The sequence below is a fragment of the Diaphorina citri genome, unplaced genomic scaffold, assembly GCF_000475195.1.
Source record: "Diaphorina citri unplaced genomic scaffold, Diaci psyllid genome assembly version 1.1 scaffold421, whole genome shotgun sequence".
NCBI classification, from domain to species: Eukaryota; Metazoa; Arthropoda; class Insecta; order Hemiptera; family Psyllidae; genus Diaphorina; species Diaphorina citri.
The window spans coordinates 102,047-126,428 of record NW_007377856.1 but is presented as its reverse complement, the minus strand read 5'-3'; the positions used below and the strand labels follow the sequence as shown (position 1 = coordinate 126,428).

At 37.4% G+C, this 24,382-nt stretch overlaps 5 protein-coding genes and 1 non-coding gene across 6 annotated transcripts in view; 4 read left to right on the top strand and 2 right to left on the bottom strand.

Annotated features, from left to right (window-relative positions):
* The window catches only part of LOC103508666 (ankyrin repeat and sterile alpha motif domain-containing protein 1B), a 42,282-nt gene extending 27,093 nt beyond the window's left edge, over nucleotides 1-15,189 (bottom strand). The window contains exons 1-7 of the mRNA XM_026823204.1: nucleotides 14,921-15,189; nucleotides 13,410-13,490; nucleotides 13,004-13,160; nucleotides 12,437-12,705; nucleotides 5,217-5,443; nucleotides 1,235-1,435; nucleotides 662-747 (exon numbers count right to left, since the gene is read on the bottom strand). Coding sequence (XP_026679005.1) covers nucleotides 662-747; nucleotides 1,235-1,435; nucleotides 5,217-5,443; nucleotides 12,437-12,705; nucleotides 13,004-13,160; nucleotides 13,410-13,490; nucleotides 14,921-15,024 — 1,125 coding nt within the window. The 5' untranslated portion in view covers nucleotides 15,025-15,189. The remainder of the gene's footprint in view (nucleotides 1-661; nucleotides 748-1,234; nucleotides 1,436-5,216; nucleotides 5,444-12,436; nucleotides 12,706-13,003; nucleotides 13,161-13,409; nucleotides 13,491-14,920) is intronic.
* Nucleotides 4,763-4,834, top strand: Trnag-ucc. The gene has a single exon. It is a non-coding gene; the product is annotated as a tRNA-Gly (tRNA).
* Nucleotides 11,065-12,351, top strand: LOC103508660 (ejaculatory bulb-specific protein 3-like). The gene is made up of 2 exons (XM_008473231.3): nucleotides 11,065-11,418; nucleotides 11,858-12,351. Exons 1-2 carry the CDS (start codon nucleotides 11,226-11,228, stop codon nucleotides 12,037-12,039), a joined length of 375 nt encoding a protein of 124 aa, XP_008471453.1. The 5' UTR covers nucleotides 11,065-11,225; the 3' UTR covers nucleotides 12,040-12,351.
* A 2,112-nt stretch (nucleotides 15,190-17,301) lies between the features above and the next one.
* LOC103508659 (ejaculatory bulb-specific protein 3-like) lies at nucleotides 17,302-18,359 on the top strand. The gene is made up of 2 exons (XM_008473230.3): nucleotides 17,302-17,566; nucleotides 18,006-18,359. Exons 1-2 carry the CDS (start codon nucleotides 17,374-17,376, stop codon nucleotides 18,185-18,187), a joined length of 375 nt encoding a protein of 124 aa, XP_008471452.1. The 5' UTR covers nucleotides 17,302-17,373; the 3' UTR covers nucleotides 18,188-18,359.
* A 138-nt stretch (nucleotides 18,360-18,497) lies between these two features.
* LOC103508665 (ankyrin repeat and SAM domain-containing protein 1A-like) lies at nucleotides 18,498-19,388 on the bottom strand. The gene is made up of 2 exons (XM_008473237.2): nucleotides 19,152-19,388; nucleotides 18,498-18,853 (listed from the first exon to the last, which is right to left on the bottom strand). The coding sequence occupies exons 1-2, from the start codon at nucleotides 19,350-19,352 to the stop codon at nucleotides 18,581-18,583; spliced, it is 474 nt and encodes a 157-aa protein (XP_008471459.1). The 5' UTR covers nucleotides 19,353-19,388; the 3' UTR covers nucleotides 18,498-18,580.
* A 2,186-nt stretch (nucleotides 19,389-21,574) lies between these two features.
* LOC103508664 (transmembrane 7 superfamily member 3-like) lies at nucleotides 21,575-24,117 on the top strand. Its single transcript, XM_026823203.1, has 3 exons — nucleotides 21,575-21,751; nucleotides 22,372-22,695; nucleotides 23,828-24,117. Exons 1-3 carry the CDS (start codon nucleotides 21,652-21,654, stop codon nucleotides 24,115-24,117), a joined length of 714 nt encoding a protein of 237 aa, XP_026679004.1. The 5' UTR covers nucleotides 21,575-21,651.
* Nucleotides 24,118-24,382: the final 265 nt, after the last annotated feature.

The window sequence follows — 24,382 nt, the reverse complement described above, 5'->3', positions numbered from 1 at the left end:
AGAGATTTCTCCGCGGTTGTTAAAATCCTACATAAATTTTGCAATATTTCCCCCAAAGCCATTCTGTATACAAATGTTATCGTTCCGGCGAACTCAAAAATGAAAACTTTATACATTTCAGTAGTGATTGAACTTTCGAATGAAACGGATATGTAAAAATCGCTATGGAAAACTCTTCAAAAACCTTTCAACTGACCGTGCTTTAAGTACCAATGGCCAAAACTTGTACATGTAAATTTGAACTATTTGGATAGAAAAACGTCTTATTGGAAAGGACCTGAAACTTCTTCACTAAAATAACGTTGTCTCTTTCCTACGCGTTCTTTGACATTGACTTCAATGATGCCATAAGACCTACTGTACGAATTTACTGATTTCGTTAAAAAAGGGAGAGAAAATAGCAAGATTGGGGAAAGGGGAAGTAAAATACAGAGCAAAGGAATGGGGGTAGAGGAGGGTGGGATAAAGAAAAATAGAGTAGATAACAATTGAATACAAAAGTCCACAAAGTATTGGATACTTCTCACAAGAATTTTGTAAAAATAATCCCTCATATCAATATAATGCATTGGAATTGGATAAATTAACATAGAAAACGGAATAAAAAAGAACGCCCCCAAAGTACTAAAAATACAAGCTGTCGCGGATTGAAGAGACAAACCACGGAGAGATTTCTCCGCGGTGGCTTTTTCGGTGGGGTAGGGGAAACTTTGGACGTCATCGGGCAAGGATAGAAACTTCCTCCACCTGAAAACAGAAGAAGTGGATTTTACGTTAAAGTAGACACAGCTTTGGTAGGAAAAAAGTGGATACATTTTGTCAGCTTTGTTAGGAAAAATTTTCGCTTTTCGAAACGAGCCCCTTTTTAACCTCTTCTTATATCGTCTAATAGAACAATAAATGACTCTTGAATTGAAGGTGGAAGGTAATCATTAGCTGAAGTTCAAAGGTTAAAACTGGTGACATATTGAAAGATTTGTGGACTTTAAATGTGCTTTTGATTCCCTGTTGCTGAGCTAACCCCTACCTTAAGCTTAAAATAAGATCCGTATGGTATTTTCAAGAAATTGGCAGGGAATCGGAGCTGAAATGATATAAAATTGGCATATGGAATTACTAGATATATCAGCACAATATCAAACAAGATAGGCGTTTTGCAAGGAACTAGTGTGGGCCCTTGCTTCGTAAGGAAATGATGAGCTCTTCCACCCAATCGGGATGATGATTAACTTACCACTAGAGGAGGCCGTAGAACACACGGAGACAGAATCGTCCAGGTCATGAGGATAGGAGAGATCATCGGAGAAGTAATGCGTATCCCGTAGACTTCGTGAGAGTCCGGCCGTACTCGTGTGAACAGTGCGATGGTATGGGTCCATGGATTTACTGTGAGGACACAGGGATAGAAGAGATGGTAAAAAGATCAATCCGCAAGCTTCTGATATTTAAGAATCCAACTCGGACTCGGCGCGAACGACATGTTGTAATACATACTTAAAGCGCCTAACGAAGAAAAAAAAATCCAAATATAACTGCATAATGAGCTTCTGATATTTAAGAATCCAACTCGGACTCGGCGCGAACGACATGTTGTAATACATACTTAAAGCGCCTAACGAAGAAAAAAAAAATCCAAATATAACTGTATAATGTATAGGTCCTATTATCGAATTTCCACATAATTCAATAAAATTTTGCGTGTATTATACGATGGATCATATGCAATACACAAAATACTGCAAGCAATATTGTTGTATGCAATAAGTAATTCAAATCACCACAGGAGGTCAGTAATCTCATTCGAGTAAAAATATTATTGGATAATCCGCGATGTATCCCCTCCAGACACTCCCTTTCCCAAATTTTCTAGAATTTCCACATAATTCAATAAAATTTTGCGTGTATTATACGATGGATCATATGCAATACACAAAATACTGCAAGCAATATTGTTGTACATGCAATAAGTAATTCAAATCACCACAGGAGGTCAGTAATCTCATTGGAGTAAAAATATTATTGGATAATCCGCGATGTATCCCCTCCAGACACTCCCTTTCCCAAATTTTCTACACAATAGTAATTTATTCTTTCTCAAAAATTGATATTTCAATCTGTCTGTGATATCTTCATAATAAATAATCCGGGTAACCAAATTATTGGTTAGTTCTTTGTGTTCATTGTTTCTTCTATTGTGGTTTACTCATGTATGAGATTTGATTTAAATTTCCAATATAAATATTGGCCATTCCATTCTTTCTCTTTTTATTGAACATGGATTTAAATAACTGTGATTTCTGATCGGATTTTCCAAATTTTCTACACAATAGTAATTTATTCTTTCTCAAAAATTGATATTTCAATCTGTCTGTGATATCTTCATAATAAATAATCCGGGTAACCAAATTATTGGTTAGTTCTTTGTGTTCGTTGTTTCTTCTATTGTGGTTTACTCATGTATGAGATTTGATTTAAATTTCCAATATAAATATTGGCCATACCATTCTTTCTCTTTTTATTGAACATGGATTTAAATAACTGTGATTTCTGATCGGATTTTCCTATTTGAGTAACTTATTGTGTATTTTAGAGTGTTCTGACGACAGATTGCACTAACAAAGAGAAACAATACGATCCCCCCTTTCCCTCTATGAAGCACATAGGTACTGAAAGAAATTCTTTGAAAGAGCATTACTTCAAATTTTCGGGCCATCTTCTAACTTCTAAATCAGTGGTTCCCAACTGGTGGTTCATTTAGAACGGATTTTCCTATTTGAGTAACTTATTGTGTATTTTAGAGTGTTCTGACGACAGATTGCACTAACAAAGAGAAACAATACGATCCCCCTTTCCCTCTATGAAGCATATAGGTACTGAAAGAAATTTTTTGAAAGAGCATTACTTCAAATTTTCGGGTCATCTTCTAACTTCTAAATGAACCGGAAGTAACCCGGAAAATGCCATCTTCGTAGCAAAATTTTAGTTCTCAATAAGATTAAAAGTTATTACTTCATTAGTGTAAGTTTTACTTATAAAAAAATATTATGACATTTGAACTGCCCACCCCGTAGATCTTGAAAAAAATCCCATTTTAATAGACATTGGACCGCCCCCCCCGGAAAATTTTAAAAAAAAAAAATCCCATTTTAATATACGTATAACCAACGAAAAATATAAAAATAAAGAAAATAAACCTAAAAAAGATAGATGGAAATATAATGTAAGTAAGAAAATATGAAATTTTCAAATCGATGACTTTTAAAAAAATGTTTTTTCATAGATTCAAAAAAAAAAGCGAAGTAAAAGTAGGGAAAAAGAGACCACGGTGGGGGAGGGGGGAAAAAAGATGAGGGAAAAAAATTCCGCTAGAATGATTCTTATCAACGAATGTTTGAAATGGGAAAAAATACTATAGGAGAGACTGAAAGAGAGAGTACAGGAGAAGATTGAGAAATATGGGAAATGGGAAATAAAAGAGAGTGTATGTATAGGAAGCGGTGAGTATACAGGGTGACTCAATGCAAAGAGAATAAGTTACACTAATGTGTTAAATAGATTCGGAGGAAGTGATAGTTTTAGCTTTGGGAAAAAGGAACATGTTCAAGTACAAAATGTTCTACTAACTGATAACAATGTTGATGTTAAAAAAAAATTTAAAAAAGAATTTTTGAAAAAAAAAAAAAAAAAAAAAAAAACAATCAATACCAGTTAAGAATATGAAAGCAAAAAATCTCTTTTCTTCAAAATCCAATAAATAATACCAACTATGAAAAAAAAATCCTTAATCATGAAAGAGGCAGAACGCAGAAAGGCAAAAGCATCTCGCAACTCGGATCCATGGGGACAGAAGAGCAAGAACTCTCTCCCCACTTCACACTCCAGTCTGGCATCCAAAGCAAACTCGCTTCACGAATATCAAAACACTATGAAGCCAGCACAACGTTCAACACTCACATTTATATTCTCCTATTTCCTCGCAATATCTCATAGGAGAGAAGAAAGATGAGACAAATAGAGAGTATAGAAGAAAGATTAGATAAAAGAGAGAGAAGGACAAGCAAAGAACGAAACAAAGAGGAGGAAGGACCAATAAAAGAGTCAAAAATATAATAAAAATTCTTCCATGAGAATGCATTGACCTGTTCTGAGTCCTGACTACAAATTGGTATTTCATTAACACTGTCAGGTCATCTGTCTGCGTGTAGTATGGCTCATTACCTCTTCCACAATATCCAATACAGCTTAGACTCAGCTTTCTATAGGACTCTATTTCTGTAGGTCTCTATTTCTATTTGATTATGCAGATTATTACTTTTCTTCAATATGGTATCGGCTAGATTATCTCTCAATAGATCCGTATCAATTTCACCTCTAATCTTTGCACGGTATCGGTTTCTCGTTATCTCCTCACAACAAATAATCAACAGGCAATTTATAAACACGGTAACATCAGAGGAACTTCCAATTTCACTTGAACTGTATCTGCCTATGTTATCTCTTCTGCAACTACATGCAACAGAAATAGAAGTAGTTTCTTGGTATTGGTACCTAATACTACACTAGATCCGGAATATCCGATTCAATTTTTATTCTGATTTGTTCAATTACAGCAATATCTAATATCTACTGTGTACCTACTCGTGCCTTGTGGAGTTGAACCTATGAAATCTACCTGATAGATACCCTGTACAAGTTTAAGCAATATGCTTCTCAGGACCTTTAGTTTTCAGCCCGAGTCAATCAAACTTTGCGGAAAGGTCGTGCGATGGTGGTGTAATGGTCAGCATAGTTGCCTTCCAAGCAGTTGATCCGGGTTCGATTCCCGGCCATCGCACAATATTTTTTGGAAAGTTTTATTTATATATTTTTTTATTATCTTTTAATTTATTTATTAGGTTTAATAAAAAAGAGGGGGAGAAAAACGCGTATTTCTTTTCGCAATTTTCAGGTGGCAATAGTGGGGAATGAGGAAAAGGAACATTGTCTGCCATTGTACCAATGCCCTGTTCCCCACCATTATTCTTCTTCTTTTGGTGCCATATTCTATTGAACGTTGGCAAATAATGATGGTCGATTCATTCTTGTCATGGGGCTGTTTGGAGAAGATCTGGTGTACTTTTATTGAACCATTGACTGAGATTTTGGATCCCCACCATTACCAGCTGAAAATTGCGAAAGGAAAATCCGACTAAAATGAAGAAAGTAAAACCACTCACGGTTGATAATGGTGGATATATCGTGCACCGCATGAGGTGGAAACTGTTTGAGCAGATCCAGGACCGTGTTGTGTTTTGAGTCTATAATCCTCAGGTCGGCTCCATGTTCCAGCAATGTTTTGACCACCTCCAGCTTTCCACAGAGAGCGGCCTCGTGAAGAGCCGTTCCGGAGGCCGTTCGAATGTTCACGTCAAGGCCGGCCTGCAAGAGTCGGGCCACCACGGATCTGTTAACAGAAAAGAGAAGACATTAGAATCCCCCAAAATACACTTTGTTGAAGTTCACGTCTAAATTTGCAAGTTTGTGGTCAAACTAGGGGTAAGAATCTGTGTACATACATTGATTTCTGAGTAAACTGCATAAGAACTGTCTGTTTTCAATTATCATAAACCTAACCTCATCCAAAGTGCAAAAATCATCCGCGATTTTGCATTCCTGGCTAGTCCAAGGGTTTACCTAACAAGTTTATGCAACTCCATTTTGGCATAGCTTGGAAACGAATGAAGATTGTGATTCAGTTGCTGGTGACGGACCAAAAATAAGACCAATGATTCATCATGGAAGTGACATAACTGCACTTGGAACCTCTATTCAGCCTTGAGCTCACTAACGGAAATCTAATAAAATCAGAACTACTGATTACTGACAGCTTGAGAATATGAGAAAGGGACTTTTCTATACCTAGGAAACCATAGAATCTCATCTTTCAAAGTAGGTAATGTTAATTTCTTGGTGACCGAGCCAATCGTATAATTATGTACCATACACCATAACAACTCCTGAATACGTCATCTGACTAGAGTGAAATTAGATCCAGCCTATGGACTGAGAAAAGGAAAATGGTTTCATTCCAGATCCGTTTGAGTAGGAATTCAAACCACATAGGTACTGCCTATAACAAGTAGGTACATATTATTACTATAGGGTTTACTCATTAGATGAAACCAAATGCGTTTCTGTGATCAGAAAACTTAAAGATAAATAAACTGCATTGCTCAATAAAACCTCAATACTCCCATTTGCTGGTAGGCATAAAAGGGGCGTATAAAATGACATAAATCACGGAAATAACATGAATCAACAAGTGAAAATTATTGTCAACGTGTTCAACGTGATGAATCAAAAAATGTGAACCAACAATATTTTACTTGGATACAGCACACATTTTTCTAAGTCGGTATAATCAGTGAAAACAAACATTGTCAACACAGACAACATAAAGCAATAAGGAATCACTGACTGATAAGTCTGGTGTCAATATCAATATTTAATCTAGTTCAATAGAGGTTTGTAACTGATATGAAGTTTCGGTGATCGTAGGAAAAGCACACAGAAGAAACTACTAGGAAATGGTAATGAACTGACTGAAGTAGCTACTGAAGGAATGCATCATGTTATAACCAAGGAAAGGACTGAGGATTGAGGTGAAATTCGATAGCTCACCAACGCAGTGGTGCACCAACGCACTGTATGAATTGAAGAGATTTGGCGGATAGAAAAAAAAAAATTGAACAAGTCACGCTGTGCTGGTTCGTCAGTCAGTTAATCCGTCGTTAAAGTAGGCACAAGAAATTACCAAAACGATAATTTGAAATCTAGGACAGCTAAAAGTTGACAAATGGAACCACTACAGGTATTATTAGATATGTAATGAGTATTTTATTATGGTGGAAATGGAAACATGGGAAAGGATTAAGGATGCCTCGAACCACAAGGTTGATGGCTGAGTGTATTTGATGTCTTTGAGCAGAGGAATAAATTAGAGCAAACAAATAACAAGCCTTTCATCCAGAAAACTCTGGTGCAACTTTTCCTCGAAAAAGACAAGATAAAAGTTTGTCATCTGGCATGTCGACAAAAACTGTTCGTAATAAATTGGAACGAAAATCAGATGACCACAGCCAGAAATAGAGACAACTTGTCCCCAACAGACATTTCGAGGAATTTTAAAACTGTCGTCCATCGTAAACTTTTGAAAAACCTAGAAACCTTGAAACAATTGCTTTTGACATCTATCTAGGAGTTCAGGAGAAAAACTAACAAATATAGAAAACAAAAATGAGCTTAATAAAAGAAGAAGGAGGAGGAAAGGTGGAGGAGGAAAAAGAAAAAGAGATGGAGGATGAGGATGAGGAAAAGGATGAAGAGAAGGAGGCGAAAGAGGAGGAGAAGGAGAAGAAGAGGAGGAGGGAAGTAAGACGAAGAGAAGGAGAAAGAGAAAGAACAAGACTCCTTACAAGGAAGACTTCCTGGAATATCCATTGAAAAGTATCTCCTGGAACCTAATTTAAAGAACTTCCTAAGAATCTAATAAGAGGTCCTAATTCCTAATGACCCTATAATAAAGAAAGAAAACAAGTCCTGTGCAAATCCTATTCATCACGACTATCATGAGATTTCTTCTGTACCTATAGCTACCACTTACATCACAATGATCGGTAAAGAAGTAAGTCAGGCATATCAACTCGTTATCAGTGCGGTAGTCACTAACTGTGCCACATGATATTGCTAACTCATGGGTGAGAGGAGGCTCAATATAACGGGTGTTCCTTATACTGTGATCATTGTTATATCATGTCAGCAAGATATCTAAAAAAAAATTGCAATAAGTAGGGTTTTTTACTTTTTTAAGGTTTTATGGCAGGATTCTCACGCAGTGAGCTCTTCCACCCAACCAAATGTATTTACAATTCACAAAAAAACACACACACAAGGAACACTGAAAAGATCGCTCTTGCGACAGACTGTCAAGGGGATGAACCCAATCCGTCAAACACCAATATTATTATTCAATAGCTTCTATTTTTCCTAAACGTAGACAGACCCTTACACAATAGATTTGTCTTGAAGAAGTTAACTTGGACAAGGGTAAAAGAACAAGTTGTCAAACTCCAAAGCACTTGACAGATGAAAGTTCACATTCTTACCGCTCTTGCGACAGACTGTCAAGGGGATGAACCCAATCCGTCAAACACCAATATTATTATTCAATAGCTTCTATTTTTCCTAAACGTACACAGACCCTTACACAATAGATTTGTCTTGAAGAAGTTAACTTGGACAAGGGTAAAAGAACAAGTTGTCAAACTCCAGAGCACTTGACAGATGAAAGTTCACATTCTTATAACATAAAACATATAACTTATAACATCAGAGAGAAAGTACGAGGGTCACGTAACAGGTGTTTAACCTAATGTAAACAATGTAATATTAACTTGATAAAAAATACAGAATCAAAGCAAATAAAGCTCGTACCTTGTGAGTATCTCAACGCTTACGCTAAGATTTGTCTAATGGAAATTTTCCATGTTTTTGGAGATATCTGGGAAATGTACGAGTTGTGTTCGTTGGGTCGATTTAGGGGTAAATGCATGAAAGGAGTAATGCTAAAGGGGTATCCAAACATAGTCGACGGACCGTTGATCGTTGTCGATTGAACCGTCCACACTGCCTAGACAACATAGATTCACCTCGTCGATCGATGACCACTCAACTATAATTACATGGACACACTTTAATAATATTTCATGGAATATCTCTCTGAAAAAAAAAAAAAAAAAAATCTTTAATAGAACAAACAGTCTTATTTTACAGTTTGGCCCTTAATAATCATGAGAGAAACATTTCCATTGTTATTCCATAGTCCCTTGCTACCTTGCTTTGATTCGTTCTACTCGTATTTGCTGGGCTTCACTTTTTCTTCTACCTCATCATATTTCCCTACTGCCTTCCGACGTAGTTTTATTTCAATCTGTGTTCCCTCAGGACTCTTTTGTAAAGGGCCTCGAACCTCTTTTTTTATAATATAAAAATATCATACTGTAGGTACTTAGGTAGGTACCTATACATTTTTTTTCGTTCTCCATTATTTATTCTACAAAAATTTCTGTGTTATTCGCCGCTTTTGTTGCGTAGGAGTTTGTTTTCGCACGAGTTGTTTGTCGCAGATTTTCAACTCCGTGCGGTTTTTAGGCTGGCACTGTTTGCCCAGTGCATTGTAGAGTGTAGACCTCATCCCGTACAAGGTTAAGAAGGCAAAGTGTAGAGAGGGGGAAATGAAGAAAAAAGCTCTAAAATTGGCCCTAGCTATTATCATAGTTTTTAGGCTGGCACTGTTTGCCCAGTGCATTGTAGAGTGTAGACCTCATCCCGTACAAGGTTAAGAAGGCAAAGTGTAGAGAGGGGAAATGAAGAAAAAAGCTCTAAAATTGGCCCTAGCTATTATCATCATTCGGTGAAGTCCAGTGTATTTATTTAGGCAAAACAATGGGCTCAGAAAAAAATCAACTAATTGCCACTTGAGATAAATTTTAGCATGGCTACCTGAGTAATGAGTTAGATACTCGTATTATCACCTATAGATGTGTCTCATCAAATGTTCTCTCACTTAGTTCGTTTATTTCTTGTTTACCTTATCACTTAACTTTCGACACTTGAATATTTTCTCTCTCTTTTCCTTTTTATTATGCTTTCTACCTACTTTTTTTTTCAATTTTGAGTAATGTTGAACTTTGAGAGGGTTTCCTTGTTATCTTTCACCATTTTACAGCAAAAGGGTTTCTTCTTTACTCTCATCATCGTGTTAGGAATTTCAGCACTCTTTATCTCCCTCTCTCTCTCTCTCTCTCTCTCTCTCTCTCTCTCTATCTCTCTCTATCTCTTTCTCTCTCTGTGTGTTTCGCTTTCTTTCGAATAAAAGCAGAATCCATTCCATCCCAATTAATGCAAGTGGAGGCTGAGTCCACAACACCGAATTTTTTATCCCCGTCCACACCTGACATTCTTCCGGGGTTCTGGTCAAAATTTATTTGGGTTATTTCTACATATTATGGAAACTAATGAGATTAGGATGTTTTCTTTTATCAAAAAATTCCCAGTACCTGAGCGTAATGGTAATGGTAATCACTCGAAAAGCTCTGACTGTGGTGGGGATAAAAAAAGTGACCACAGTGGAATATTTTGGATTAGGAAAAATTTCCATTTCACATAAATAAAATACCCCTATTGTTTGCACTTTTTTTAAATCTAGTTGAAAAAATTTAATAGATCAGTTGCGCTTACTTGGGTGGTGTTTCAAAGTCATAGAGCAGGAAAAATGAGGACCAACGGAATTTTCTGTAAAAAATCGGTCGTCCAAAACCGGTGTGTGTGCAACGGGCCTAAGGTTTGTGGTCTTCACACGGTTGCACAATATTGCCTGTTTACAGCCACGGCCAATCTGATTAATACATTGTACTTTCTAAATGTCATTCTTTGGAACTTCTCACTAAATTGTACTGATTAGATTTAACGTTCACGTAGAGGTACCGAGTTTCGGTCTTGTACACCGTGACACCGGTGTTCTCTCGAGAATCTTAATGACCCGACTCAGACATGACTCATGAGTCACTGTGGAATCTCTTGTCCAACTTTTACTTTATCAGGTACCGATTCAATTCTTCCATTTCGAATTAAATTTTACGACCGTGTTATGATTATGATCGTCCTACCAATCTTTGGACATTATTCTTTCGGCGATTACTCATCAATCAACGTACATAACAAACGTTCCCCTATTTTCAGGACTCTTATGAAATCATGTTTGTAATGTGCGCCCCGGCGCATTATGTATTATACGTACAAATCCAAATTTCCCGCAGCACGCAAGTCTGAATGCAAATGCACCTTTAAAACGACATCGACAGCCACTATTAGGTACTGTCGTTCACGCCTTTAACGGACTAAATTTTCTCAATTAATACCCACAAATATACCTATGTGAGCAGCCAATTCAATATTATATCTCTATCAATAAAGTAAGCGTCATTAACCAATACTACTTACCGGTAGCGAAAAATCAACACCTGACCTCCCTCTCCCCATACAAATTTCGGCAAAACCTGTTAGTCTAGTCAGGTCTACACTTTTCCAGGTGTATAAATATCGAGATTTTCTAAGCAGAAAGCATCAGTTGTGCTCTATCTGTTCAATCGAAATTTTTTTTTACGTTTAACACATTCACTTCCACGATGTTCAAGCTGGCCGTTTTCGCTCTGTGCCTGACTGCCACAGCCGTTCTGGCCGTCCCATCTCCAGCCTATACCACCAAATACGATAACGTTAACCTGGATGAAATCATCAGCAATGAACGTTTGTTCTCCAGCTACTATAACTGTCTGATGGATGCTGGTGCATGCTCTCCCGACGGTGCTGAACTTAAAAGTAAGTTTTATTGGTTGGTAGTGCGTCTGCCTTGTAAGCGCTAGGCCGCGGGTTCGATTCCCACCCGTGGCGGATTTGATCCTGAAGAGAAAATGTTCGTTTTCGGAATGGCTGGTTTTTTTCCTATTCTGTCTTCCTTCTCTCTTCGATTCGGACGATAAGACCTTAGCAATTACAGGTCCTCGAGACGAAAAATTGGTAGGTACTCGTGAAAGAGTAGCGTCCAGAAATATTAAGGAGCGCGGCAGCTCTCCGCCCCGCCAAATCAAGAATGTTTGACAGCGCTACTAGAGATATACGCCACAGAGAAAGTAAACATTCTGCATGATGAAGGTAGCTGTATTGTTGACCGTGACAATCTTGAAGTTGTAACACTTGTACCTAACTTAATATGTAGGTAAATAAGTATTACAATCACACTTCATTTTTGTTTTTCCAGAGGTCTTGCCTGATGCCCTGAAAACCGAATGTGGAGGCTGTTCTGACAAACAGAAAGAGGGCGCCAAGAAAATCTTCAAGTTCCTCCTGGACAACAAGCAACAAGAATGGGCCAACCTTGAGAAGAAATACGACCCTACCGGCATTTACAAGAGCAAATACGATAAGGCATTGCTCGCCTAGAAGTAAGATTCGAAAACTTCGACACTAGCGCCAGCAGCGGGAAAATTGTAAACTTCTATTTTACTCGAAACACTAGCGCTAGGCGAAGCGACGCGTGACCTTGGAACTACAAGAGCCTGACTGAACCTTTTGCTGTAAATAGAACCTATTTATTTTGTAAATACATAAAACATAAAATTTAAAAATCCCTTTTACTAATTTTCCATGCAAGAGAAGTGCAATAACCAGGTAGTTATTATACTCCTACAATTATATCCATATCACATTACCTATAATAAAGAAAAATTACTTGAAGACATATGTAGGCCTTTAGACAGCATTAAAATATTAAACAGGATTTAAGTAAAATAATAACAAAAAATCAGAAGTAAGAATAGGTAAGAAAAAGAGCTCTTACCTATGGCCATTCCTCGAGGCAAGATGTAGGGGAGAGGCAGGGAATAGGGTGCTCTGAGCTCGCGCGTTATACGCTTGAATAAGCCCTGGGTGTGTTCGTACCAGTGTGTCCACAGTTTCTAGACGGCCATATTGTGCAGCCAAATCCAGGGCTGTCTCGTGTCGAGAGTTCCGTATAGTGGGATCACAGGAGTGTTCAAGAAGTTGTGAGACAACAGGGGTATGTCCATACTGGGCTGCACAGTGGAGAGCAGTTTCATTGTCTTTGGTCTGAAAAATTCAAACCAGACCATTAAGTATGGGACCTTGCTATCTTAGAATTTGTCCTTGAAAAAAGGGGGGAAAATGTTATTTATCTAAGCCAAGATTCAAAACCCAGCACCTATGGTGCAATATTCAGTGCTGTTAATGATAATGACCTACTGATAAAATATAATAAATAGGTAGGAATGTAGAGAGGTAAGTGCTAGATAATATGTAATTTATTTACTTATTTGGGTAAATATAGTACAATACTCGTACACATCAATATCATACAAAAAAAAAAAAGAGGAAAGTACATACTTACCATCAAATTAACATTAGGAACCGAAGGACCATGACAGAGGAGTACCCGCACAATATCTACATTGCCAGTCCATGCTGCCAGATGCAAGGGTGAGCTCCCCTTGGTGTCAACAATGTTAGTGGAAGCCTCATTGGTCAGAAGGAGCTCAACAATCTCCCTGAAACACATGAAGGAAAAAATGGCACACTCTTGAGAAGTCATGGGATAAAATAACAGGAAGAAAGGACTCCCATCAAAATTATCAGGAAATTTTAGTCTCCTTGTTAAATAAAATATGTTGTAATTTTTGGTCATGGAAGGTCAAAACCAAAATATTATGGCTTTTGTTAAGGTCATTCAAAATATCCCCAATAACTTGCGATAAGTATGGCTAAGGCACTTTGAAAATTTATTTGAAACTACTTACTTATGCCCATTGAGTGCTGCATGATGGAGTGCAGAATAGCCACTGCTATCTTGAACATTTGCCCCTGGTCCCCGACGTAAGCTGAAAAAATAATTTATTCATACCAACTATTAAGTACAACTATAGTAACTAGTAAGTACTTTAGTTCTGTTGAACTGTAGAAAACACGCAATACCTACATAGTTAACAGTCCCATCTGTGTTCTTTGTTAGATGGGCAAGAAGAGACACAATACCTTCACATCATTTTAGTCACCACAAACCACAATAAAATAATCCAATATCGGTCAGCTCCCATGGCGTAGTGGTCACTGCACTCGCCTTGCACGCGGGAGACCCGGGTTCGATTTCTAGATCCGGAATATCCGATTCAATTTTTATTCTGATTTGTTCAATTACAGCAATATCTAATATCTACTGTGTACCTACTCGTGCCTTATGGAGTTGAACCTATGAAATCTACCTGATACCCTGTACAAGTTTAAGCAATATGCTTCTCAGGACCTTTAGTTTTCAGCCCAAGTCAATCAAACTTTGCGGAAAGGTTTTTTTTTATTAAATGTAGATTACAAGTCTCCTCGGGATAAACCTCGAGAAATGTATGGCTCGGCCGTTATTCAAGACTTTAGTTTTGAAAAATGCTCAGAAGTGAACACAAGTAGTACGTACATAAATTCACCTTATTTATGTATAATTGTCACTCATACAGTCTGCGTACTTTAAATTAATTTTCTGTCGAGCCCTGTTTACTTTGCCTCTTCCTTAGTCATCAATGATGACTAGAATTGTCATCGAGTCAATTTTCTAAAAATAAATTAGCAACTTCCAATCAACATCGCATCATGAATATTAAAACCAGGTAGAGTAATGTACTTGAATTCCGTCATGTATCAAGTTTAATGTTCTTTATATGAATACCTATGTAATATAAATGCACATAGCGACCGGTGCCAGCATGGTAGGTAATTGGGAGCTGGATTATTGTGATATATGTATGTATTTGGAAAAATCCTACAATGCTGCAGTGAGCACCAAAGTTGTGAAATAATAACACAGAGAAAGACATTTTTTTTATATGTATAATCCAATATCTGCAACTGCAATACAAAAATCAAACCTACAAGTTTTCATAAATGGCATGTAGATAACTGCAAGTGTGCTACCACCTAAGTACCTATACCTACTTACTTGTGTCAAAACATGACTTCATTGAAATATGCCTGATAGTATTCATTGAACAACCATTGAAGCTGTTGGCAATCAGCTCAGTCTAAAGATCTTGCAGAAAGTATACAACTGATGAGAAATCAGAGTCAAAGGCATGTAAACATGCTCGGGAAAAAAGTTCTGGAAACATTATAGGTAACTCAATAGAAATAAATACTGAATCTCTTGATAGTCGTGAAAATCATAAGTATTTCAGTTAGTTCATGTAAAGAAATGGTGAAACCCCAGGAGCTTTAGCCCATATTCATAACTGAACTACTGATAACAAAAAAAGTATGTGTTTACCTGGCCAAAGGACCACTCCTTTTTGCTCTCTGTGATAGGATCTTCTCAACAACCTGGATATTCCCATTGCGAGCTGCCTCCAACAGATCTTGGTCCTTTCCCATAACAGAAAACACCACACACTATTTCTTATGAAAAGAAAATAGACAGTATTAGGAGGAAGTAGGAAATTCTCACATTTTTTATCAATTTTTATTTTCTTATCAAACTCAAAAAACGCGAAACCGATCGATGAGAAGTCCGCTGTAAACTGAATTCGAACGAAGTGAAGTCAGCTGAGTTTAATCAATAAAGAGGAGTGGGGTGCTTACCACAGAGGTTTTAACGCAGTGGATAAGTGTTTTTTTCTTGAAAGTGAAACCGAAAAAGGTGCACTCACTGTTTGCACTCCTTTTAAATCTAGTTGAAAAAATTTAATTATTTTATTTAGTTATGATTACTTATAAAATATCAATTTTTCTTTAAAAACAAAATTCAAACCTGGTTCTTTTAATAATTCTTAGATATTATTACTGATTTATTTTTACGTAGGGTACCTAGTACCTACCCATTTTTTTGTGCACTCCTCGTAATTATTGTCCATGGGCTTCTTACCTCCTTGAAAACACTTGTTTACAATTTTTCAAGTTCTTCAAAAAAATGTGTTTTCTGATAACAGCCTCCCCCTGATAAGGTGATGATAAGCGGTAATAACTGATAACAGGGAGTTAAGACGAAGTTAACTGTTAAAATGGCCCATGAAGCCCATTTTCATTTAAAGATCTCATTTCTCCTAGTCCTGTGTTTTACTGTCACTTTGAAAACTAAAAGTATTCAACCAAAATTCTTAGGTAAGTTACATAACACAAGCGGACAAAAATAGCAACTGCGTTAAGTCTGACGTCACAAATCTTTGAACTTTTTCATTATAAAAATTGAATTTTCGACCTATTACAGTTGTTTTTTCGGAGTTTTGACCTCAGATTTGGATTTTTCCCAACTTTTTACATAGGAATCGACCATTTATTTATAATTTTTACCCACTTGCAACTCCTCCATTATTTTATTTTATTTAGTTATGATTACTTATAAAATATCAATTTGTCTTAAGGAACAAAATTCAAACCTGGTTCTTTTAATAATTCTTAGATATTATTACTGATTTATTATTTTTACGTAGGGTACCTAGTACCTACCCATTTTTTTGTGCACTCCTCATAATTATTGTCCATGGGCTTCTTACCTCCTTGAAAACACTTGTTTACAATTTTTCAAGTTCTTCAAAAATGTGTTTTCTGATAACTGCCTCCCCCTGAGGTGATAAGCGGTAATAACTGATAACAGGGAGTTAAGACGAAGTTAACTGTTAAAATGGCCAATGAAGCCCATTTTCATTTAAAGATCTCATTTCTCCTAGTCCTGTGTTTTACCGTCACTTTGGAAACCAAAAGTATTCAACCAAAATTCTTAGGTAAGTTACATAACACGCAAACTTGAACCTCTCCCTCCCTCCCTCTCCCTCTGTGATATACAAAAATAATTTTTGAAGCCCCAAAGTACCAGTTGAATTGGAACAACTTCCGACTTTTTCCGTGCACTGACCTTACCTCTTTTGGACTTCCAGTGACGAGTGTCCGTGATTAGATAAGTTTAAACTAAAGGCCTATTCCCAGTTGTCGTGAGTTTCATCCGATTTTTTCCGAACGTCCTTTAGACAATGTAATTTAAATTTAACACGATTTTTTTCCCAACGACAAGTGGGAAGAGGACGGAACTAAAAAAAAAAAAAAAAAAAAAAAAACATCTTCTGTTTCTCTATTTTCCCAGGGGATTCCACACTACTCCAGTCGAACATCAACTACGCCCTGGTGTTCGTCTGCATCTTCTTCCTCTGCCTCTGCCTGTTTTCCATAGCGCCTCAGTTCTTCAACATCCTATCGTGTGCCGCGGTAGGCTCCTATTTTGTCATCTTCGCTCTGGACTATTTCTTCGCGAGCAACATGAAGTATGTGGTGATCAATTTGGTACGCCGACTCACTGCATGTATTATACGTACAAATCCAAATTTCCCGCAGCACGCAAGTCTGAATGCAAATGCACCTTTAAAACGACATCGACAGCCACTATTAAGTACTGTCGTTCACGCCTTTAACGGACTAAATTTTCTCAATTAATACTCACAAATATGTACCTATGTGAGCAGCCAATTCAATATTATATCTCTATCAATAAAGTAAGCGTCATTAACCAATACTACAGGTAGCGAAAAATCAACACCTGACCTCCCTCTCCCCATACAAATTTCGGCAAAACCTGTTAGTCTAGTCAGGTCTACACTTTTCCAGGTGTATAAATATCGAGATTTTCCAAGCAGAAAGCATCAGTTGTGCTCTATCTGTTCAATCGAAATCGTGCTTTCTTGAAAAGTAAAAAAGTGATAATTTTTTTTTACGTTTAACACAATCACTTCCACGATGTTCAAGCTGGCCGTTTTCGCTCTGTGCCTGACTGCCACAGCCGTTCTGGCCGTCCCATCTCCAGCCTATACCACCAAATACGATAACGTTAACCTGGACGAAATCATCAGCAATGAACGTTTGTTCTCCAGCTACTATAACTGTCTGATGGATACTGGTGCATGCTCTCCCGACGGTGCTGAACTTAAAAGTAAGTTTTATTGGTTGGTAGTGCGTCTGCCTTGTAAGCGCTAGGCCGCGGGTTCGATTCCCACCCGTGGCGGATTTGATCCTGAAGAGAAAATGTTCGTTTTCGGAATGGCTGGTTTTTTTCCTATTCTGTCTTCCTTCTCTCTTCGATTCGGACGATAAGACCTTAGCAATTACAGGTCCTCGAGACGAAAAATTGGTAGGTACTCGTGAAAGAGTAGCGTCCAGAAATATTAAGGAGCGCGGCAGCTCTCCGCCCCGCCAAATCAAGAATGTTTGACAGCGCTACTAGAGATATACGCCACAGAGAAAGTAAACATTCTGCATGATGAAGGTAGCTGTATTGTTGACCGTGACAATCTTGAAGTTGTAACACTTGTACCTAACTTAATATGTAGGTAAATAAGTATTACAATCACACTTCATTTTTGTTTTTCCAGAGGTCTTGCCTGATGCCCTGAAAACCGAATGTGGAGGCTGTTCTGACAAACAGAAAGAGGGCGCCAAGAAAATCTTCAAGTTCCTCCTGGACAACAAGCAACAAGAATGGGCCAACCTTGAGAAGAAATACGACCCTACCGGCATTTACAAGAGCAAATACGATAAGGCATTGCTTGCCTAGAAGTAAGATTCGAAAACTTCGACACTAGCGCCAGCAGCGGGAAAATTGTAAACTTCTATTTTACTCGAAACACTAGCGCTAGGCGAAGCGACGCGTGACCTTGGAACTACAAGAGCCTGACTGAACCTTTTGCTGTAAATAGAACCTATTTATTTTGTAAATACATAAAACATAAAATTTAAAAATCCCTTTTACTAATTTTCCATGCAAGAGAAGTGCAATAACCAGGTAGTTATTATACTCCTACAATTATATCCATATCACATTACCTATAATAAAGAAAAATTACTTGAAGACATATGTAGGCCTTTAGACAGCATTAAAATATTAAACAGGATTTAAGTAAAATAATAACAAAAAATCAGAAGTAAGAATAGGTAAGAAAAAGAGCTCTTACCTATGGCCATTCCTCGAGGCAAGATGTAGGGGAGAGGCAGGGAATAGGGTGCTCTGAGCTCGCGCGTTATACGCTTGAATAAGCCCTGGGTGTGTTCGTACCAGTGTGTCCACAGTTTCTAGACGGCCATATTGTGCAGCCAAATCCAGGGCTGTCTCGTGTCGAGAGTTCCGTATAGTGGGATCACAGGAGTGTTCAAGAAGTTGTGAGACAACGGGGGTATGCCCATACTGGGCTGCACAGTGGAGAGCAGTTTCATTGTCTTTGGTCTGAAAAATTCAAACCAGGCCATTAAGTACAGGACCTTGCTATCTTAGAATTTGTCCTTGAAAAAAGGGGGGGAAATGTTATTTATCTAAGCCAAGATTCAAAACCCAGCACCTATGGTGCAATATTCAGTGCTGTTAATGATAATGACCTACTGATAAAATATAATAAATAGGTAGGAATGTAGAGAGGTAAGTGCTAGATAATATGTAATTTATTTACTTATTTGGGTAAATATAGTACAATACTCGTACACATCAATATCATACAAAAAAAAAAAAGAGGAAAGTACATACTTACCATCAAATTAACATTAGGAACCGAAGGACCATGACAGAGGAGTACCCGCACAATATCTACATTGCCAGTCCATGCTGCCAGATGCAAGGGTGAGCTCCCCTTGGTGTCAACAATGTTAGTGGAAGCCTCATTGGTCAGAAGCAGCTCAACAATCTCCCTGAAACACATGAAGGAAAAAATGGCACACTCTTGAGAAGTCATGGGATAAAAGAACAGGAAGAAATGACTGCCATCAAAATTATCAGGAAATTTTAGTCTTCTTGTTAAATAAAATATGTTGTGCCATGCTACGACACAGTCCACATGCGTCTAATATAGCAGTTGTTCGTCCGGAAATCGAAGAAAGAAGGAAGACAGGTTAGGAGAAAGCTAACCATTCCGAGAACGAAAATTATCCGTTCAGGATAAAATCCGTCCTGGGCGGGAATTTGACTATTGTCTTTTGTATGTACTTGTATTTTTTATGTATTAATATTTTAATAATTTTCAGCTCCTCTTTCCTGGACCATCATGTCGGTGTTGCTGACGATTCTGGGTACCACTCTATGCCTGTACGGGCATTGGCACTTCAGAACCGCTCTGTTCACACATGGACTTATATTCTCCAGCTTGGCGACCTATGTGTTCACAGTCCATGAGAGTTCGGCCGTTCCTATGCCATCTGGTGAGTTGAGAATAGTTTATTTATTTATGTATTTATTTATTTAATAGATTCGATAGAGGGCTGATTGAGAGGCTGACGAAAAACGCCGACCCCGTCTGAACACGGGAAAAGGCGAAGAAAAAGAGGAAGAACAGAGAACATTTGCCCCTGGTCCCCGACGTAAGCTGAAAAAATAATTTATTCATACCAACTATTAAGTACAACTATAGTAACTAGTAAGTACTAGTTCTGTTGAACTGTAGAAAACACACAATACCTACATAGTTAACAGTCCCATCTGTGTTCTTTGTTAGATGGGCAAGAAGAGACACAATACCTTCACATCATTTTAGTCACCACAAACCACAATAAAATAATCCAATATCTGCAACTGCAATACAAAAATCAAACCTACAAGTTTTCATACATGGCATGTAGATAACTGCAAGTGTGCTACCACCCAAGTACCTATACTTGTGTCAAAACATGACTTCATTGAAATATGCCTGATAGTATTCATGGAACAACCATTGAAGCTGATGGCAATCAGCTCAGTCTAAATATCTTGCAGAAAGTATACAACTGATGAGAAATCAGAGTCAAAGGCATGTAAACATGCTCGGAAAAAAGTTCTGGAAACATTATAACTCGATAGAAATAAATACTGAATCTCTTGATAGTCTTGAAAATCATAAGTATTTCAGTTAGTTCATGTAAAGAAATGGTGAAACCCCAGGAGCTTTAGCCCATATTCATAACTGAACTACTGATAACAAAAAAAGTATGTGTTTACCTGGCCAAAGGACCACTCCTTTTTGCTCTCTGTGATAGGATCTTCTCAACAACCTGGATATTCCCATTGCGAGCTGCCTCCAACAGATCTTGGTCCTTTCCCATAACAGAAAACACCACACACTATTTCTTATGAAAAGAAAATAGACAGTATTCTAAAAAAAAAATACTTTTTAACTAATTTTTTTTTTTTTATTTTTTTTTTTTTTTTTTTTTTTTTTTTTTTGGCACTCTATTTCAGAAGTGTGAGTACTCCGGGTGTCCTATAATATTCAACTATGTAAGTCACGAAGAGATATAAACACAATAGATCAGTTGCGCTTACCTGGGTGATGTTTCAAAGTCATAGAGCATGAAAAATGAGGACCAACGGAATTTTTCTTTTTCTTTTACGACTTCTAGATCTCGAGATAAATCGATTAAAAAAATGCCGGTAAATCGTGAACTTTGACGTCACGGCATACGCTCCCGTAGGCGATGACGTCACATCAGATGTCCCGAGCAAAGCTCCCTTGCAGGCAACGCATTAATGTGTTTGTGCGCATACGTTTCTGCGCAGTTCTGCTCCGCCGCTAGCGTGCTGCGTTAAGTCTGACGTCACAAATCTTTGAACTTTTTCATTATAAAAATTGAATTTTCGACCTATTACAGTTGTTTTTTCGGAGTTTTGACCTCAGATTTGGATTTTTCCCAACTTTTTACATAGGAATCGACCATTTATTTATAATTTTTACCCACTTGCAACTCCTCCATTATTTTATTTTATTTAGTTATGATTACTTATAAAATATCAATTTGTCTTAAGGAACAAAATTCAAACCTGGTTCTTTTAATAATTCTTAGATATTATTACTGATTTATTATTTTTACGTAGGGTACCTAGTACCTACCCATTTTTTTGTGCACTCCTCATAATTATTGTCCATGGGCTTCTTACCTCCTTGAAAACACTTGTTTACAATTTTTCAAGTTCTTCAAAAATGTGTTTTCTGATAACTGCCTCCCCCTGAGGTGATAAGCGGTAATAACTGATAACAGGGAGTTAAGACGAAGTTAACTGTTAAAATGGCCAATGAAGCCCATTTTCATTTAAAGATCTCATTTCTCCTAGTCCTGTGTTTTACCGTCACTTTGGAAACCAAAAGTATTCAACCAAAATTCTTAGGTAAGTTACATAACACACAAACTTGAACCCTTACTGTAGACAAGTTATGGTAAAACTTGGCATTGTACCTAACTTGCCTATTCAGACTTCAGAGAACAGGGCCCCAGAGTTAGGGGCAAGTTAGGAGGCCAAAGTCCCAATCAGGTCCAAGATATAGTCAAAAACATTGTGAAACAGAGACAACCTCAATGCAAAAATGTTGAGTCCAAAAAAAATGGTACCTACCTATAGGAGAGTATCATATTGGCAGTGACTTGAAAAAATGCAGACTAACTTGCCTATTCAGACTTCAGAGAACAGGGCCCCAGAGTTAGGGGCAAGTTAGGAGGCCAAAGTCCCAATCAGGTCCAAGATATATTCAAAAACATTATGAAACAGAGACAACCTCAATGCAAAAATTTTGAGCCCAAAAAAATATACCTAGGTACCTATAGGAGAGTATCATATTGGCAGTGACTTGAAAATATGCAGAGATAAATGGATTACACACTTGAAGTACCTATTTCTATAGAATGGAGTTCTTCAAATGGTTCTTTTTTTTTAAATGACGACATTCCTGATGACCAAAGTTTGAAGGAACTATTAACTAACAGGTACCTACCTACATTTATTTGTTACAGATGAGACATACACTTTATCTTTCGGCAATTACACAGGCCTTAACTCTGAAGTTGTCTCTGAAGAAATTGTTATTACAGCAAATAAAGAAATTGCTGTAACAATCACTGATGTTCCACTCGAGGCAAACTTTCTTGTCGTTCAAACACATTCATACATTTACAATGTGTCCCTCTCATATTTGGGGGAAGCTAAGCCTCTGCTCGGCACCAACATAGGTTTTGTACATGTAATGACAGCACTTCATTTACCTGTGTTCTATGTTTCCAATGAGAATGCTGTGAATATTACAGTCATGGTGGCTGTTATTGGATATTCAGCAAATGGTGAGTAATTATGGTACTTATTTACTTACCTATGTGTTTGCCTCCTGCATGTCTGTGTTGTTTTTATTTAGTCTTATGATATACTTAGGTGCCTACAGTCAACAACAGTGTCGGTACTTGTGCAGATGTCACGTCCGTGGAATATTTCTACCAAAGGAACTGGCACAAATGAGCAGTGACCCTGGTTATTATAGGGTTAGGTTAAATGCAAGAAGGAGTTTTCACAATTAGAGCAGTGATTAGTGTTATTATAGGGTTAAGTTAAATACAAAAAGGAGCTTATCTTTTCCACGGATGTGACTTCTGCATAATTACCACAGTGTCTTTAAAAATTCACCTTTACCTACTTTATTTAGTTACCTATTACATGTCAAAAGAACAAAAGAATACCTATTGTAGATATGTTTTGCTAGTCTAGAAAACTAGAAATCTGATAAACCACTTAGCTGAAGGTTTTGGGTTTGTGTACACCATATTGTTGACAGCAACATTTTGTGTTCAAGAGCCACCTTGGTCAGAGCTTTACCTATAGGATGCACCCTCTAGGCATCTTAGACTTTAGCTATAATATGCACCATGATTTTGGGTTTGTGTACACCATATTGTTGACAGCAACATTTTGTGTTCAAGAGCCACCTTGGTCAGAGCTTTACCTATAGGATGCACCCTATAGGCATCTTAGACTTTAGCTATAATATGCTTATAGTACTTTTTTCTGTACTTGATGTACCAATTAGCTGTTATGAAATTATGTGTTGGTTTCAAATGCTCGGAGTTGACTATTAGGTATTAGGTCAGTTTCCCTAAATGAAATTATGTAAAACCCACCGTCTTATGAGAACATTTTGAAGTTTTATTTATCCGTCCTTTTTTTTACCTATTTTTCTAATGTAGAATGTTTCTCGTGTCTTTGTTTTAGCACACGATTGTTTAGGGTAATTATAATTTTGAGAAAATGGATAATAAATTAGTAATGTTATTTTTTGGATTTTCAGATAAAGTTTAAGCGGGATTCTCCTTTTATGTATTCGTGCATAAATAACTATAATATGCACCATGAACCATTAGAATGGGTAAGTAATATTCATCTGACTTTTCCTAATGCAAGTAACATTATTTTTTTCACCTCTAGTGCCTGTACCAGGAGGTTGTAATATGGAATTTGAAACCAAAGTAGCACCCTATTTACATCTCACATCCACTAACTCACTAATCAGTGTAGAAAGTCAGCCAGCTATGTTCAAAAAATGCAGTGAGCCCTACTATATTACGTACGAATTCTATCACATGTACCAACTGGAATCAGATTTCACTCAAGCCTCATATTTCAAAGCAATTTCATCAATGATTTCACCAAATGATATTAGACTGAATGGAAGATTGGTATGTTGTTTCCTTTTCCTGTTGATACTAAAAGCCTAATACTAACCTCCCTACATTATTAAAATAGTTTAATCCAATCAGACTCAGTGACTCACGATTCATGAGCTCAGTGACTCAGTACTTGCATCCCAGTAAAAAATAATAATAATAATAAAAAATCAAGAGGTTTGAGAAGGAGAACTGGAGAGAAGGAGAGAAATCCAGCTGTTCCAAGAACCAACCTTATTTGCTTAGAATACAGTTTGCCCCGGGCGGGAATCGAACCCGCGACCTAGCGCTTACAAGGCAGATGTGTTAACATGCT

Coding starts and splice junctions, on each gene's coding strand:
- LOC103508660 (XM_008473231.3), top strand. CDS start 11,226: ATGTTCAAGCTGGCCGTTTTCGCTCTGTGCCTGACTGCCACAGCCGTT. Junction 11,419..11,857: donor CGACGGTGCTGAACTTAAAA/GTAAGTTTTATT, acceptor TTGTTTTTCCAG/AGGTCTTGCCTGATGCCCTG.
- LOC103508664 (XM_026823203.1), top strand. CDS start 21,652: ATGGCCAATGAAGCCCATTTTCATTTAAAGATCTCATTTCTCCTAGTC. Junction 21,752..22,371: donor TATTCAACCAAAATTCTTAG/GTAAGTTACATA, acceptor TATTTGTTACAG/ATGAGACATACACTTTATCT. Junction 22,696..23,827: donor TATTGGATATTCAGCAAATG/GTGAGTAATTAT, acceptor TTTCACCTCTAG/TGCCTGTACCAGGAGGTTGT.
- LOC103508665 (XM_008473237.2), bottom strand. CDS start 19,352: ATGACTTCTCAAGAGTGTGCCATTTTTTCCTTCATGTGTTTCAGGGAG. Junction 18,854..19,151: donor TTCCTAATGTTAATTTGATG/GTAAGTATGTAC, acceptor TGAATTTTTCAG/ACCAAAGACAATGAAACTGC.
- LOC103508659 (XM_008473230.3), top strand. CDS start 17,374: ATGTTCAAGCTGGCCGTTTTCGCTCTGTGCCTGACTGCCACAGCCGTT. Junction 17,567..18,005: donor CGACGGTGCTGAACTTAAAA/GTAAGTTTTATT, acceptor TTGTTTTTCCAG/AGGTCTTGCCTGATGCCCTG.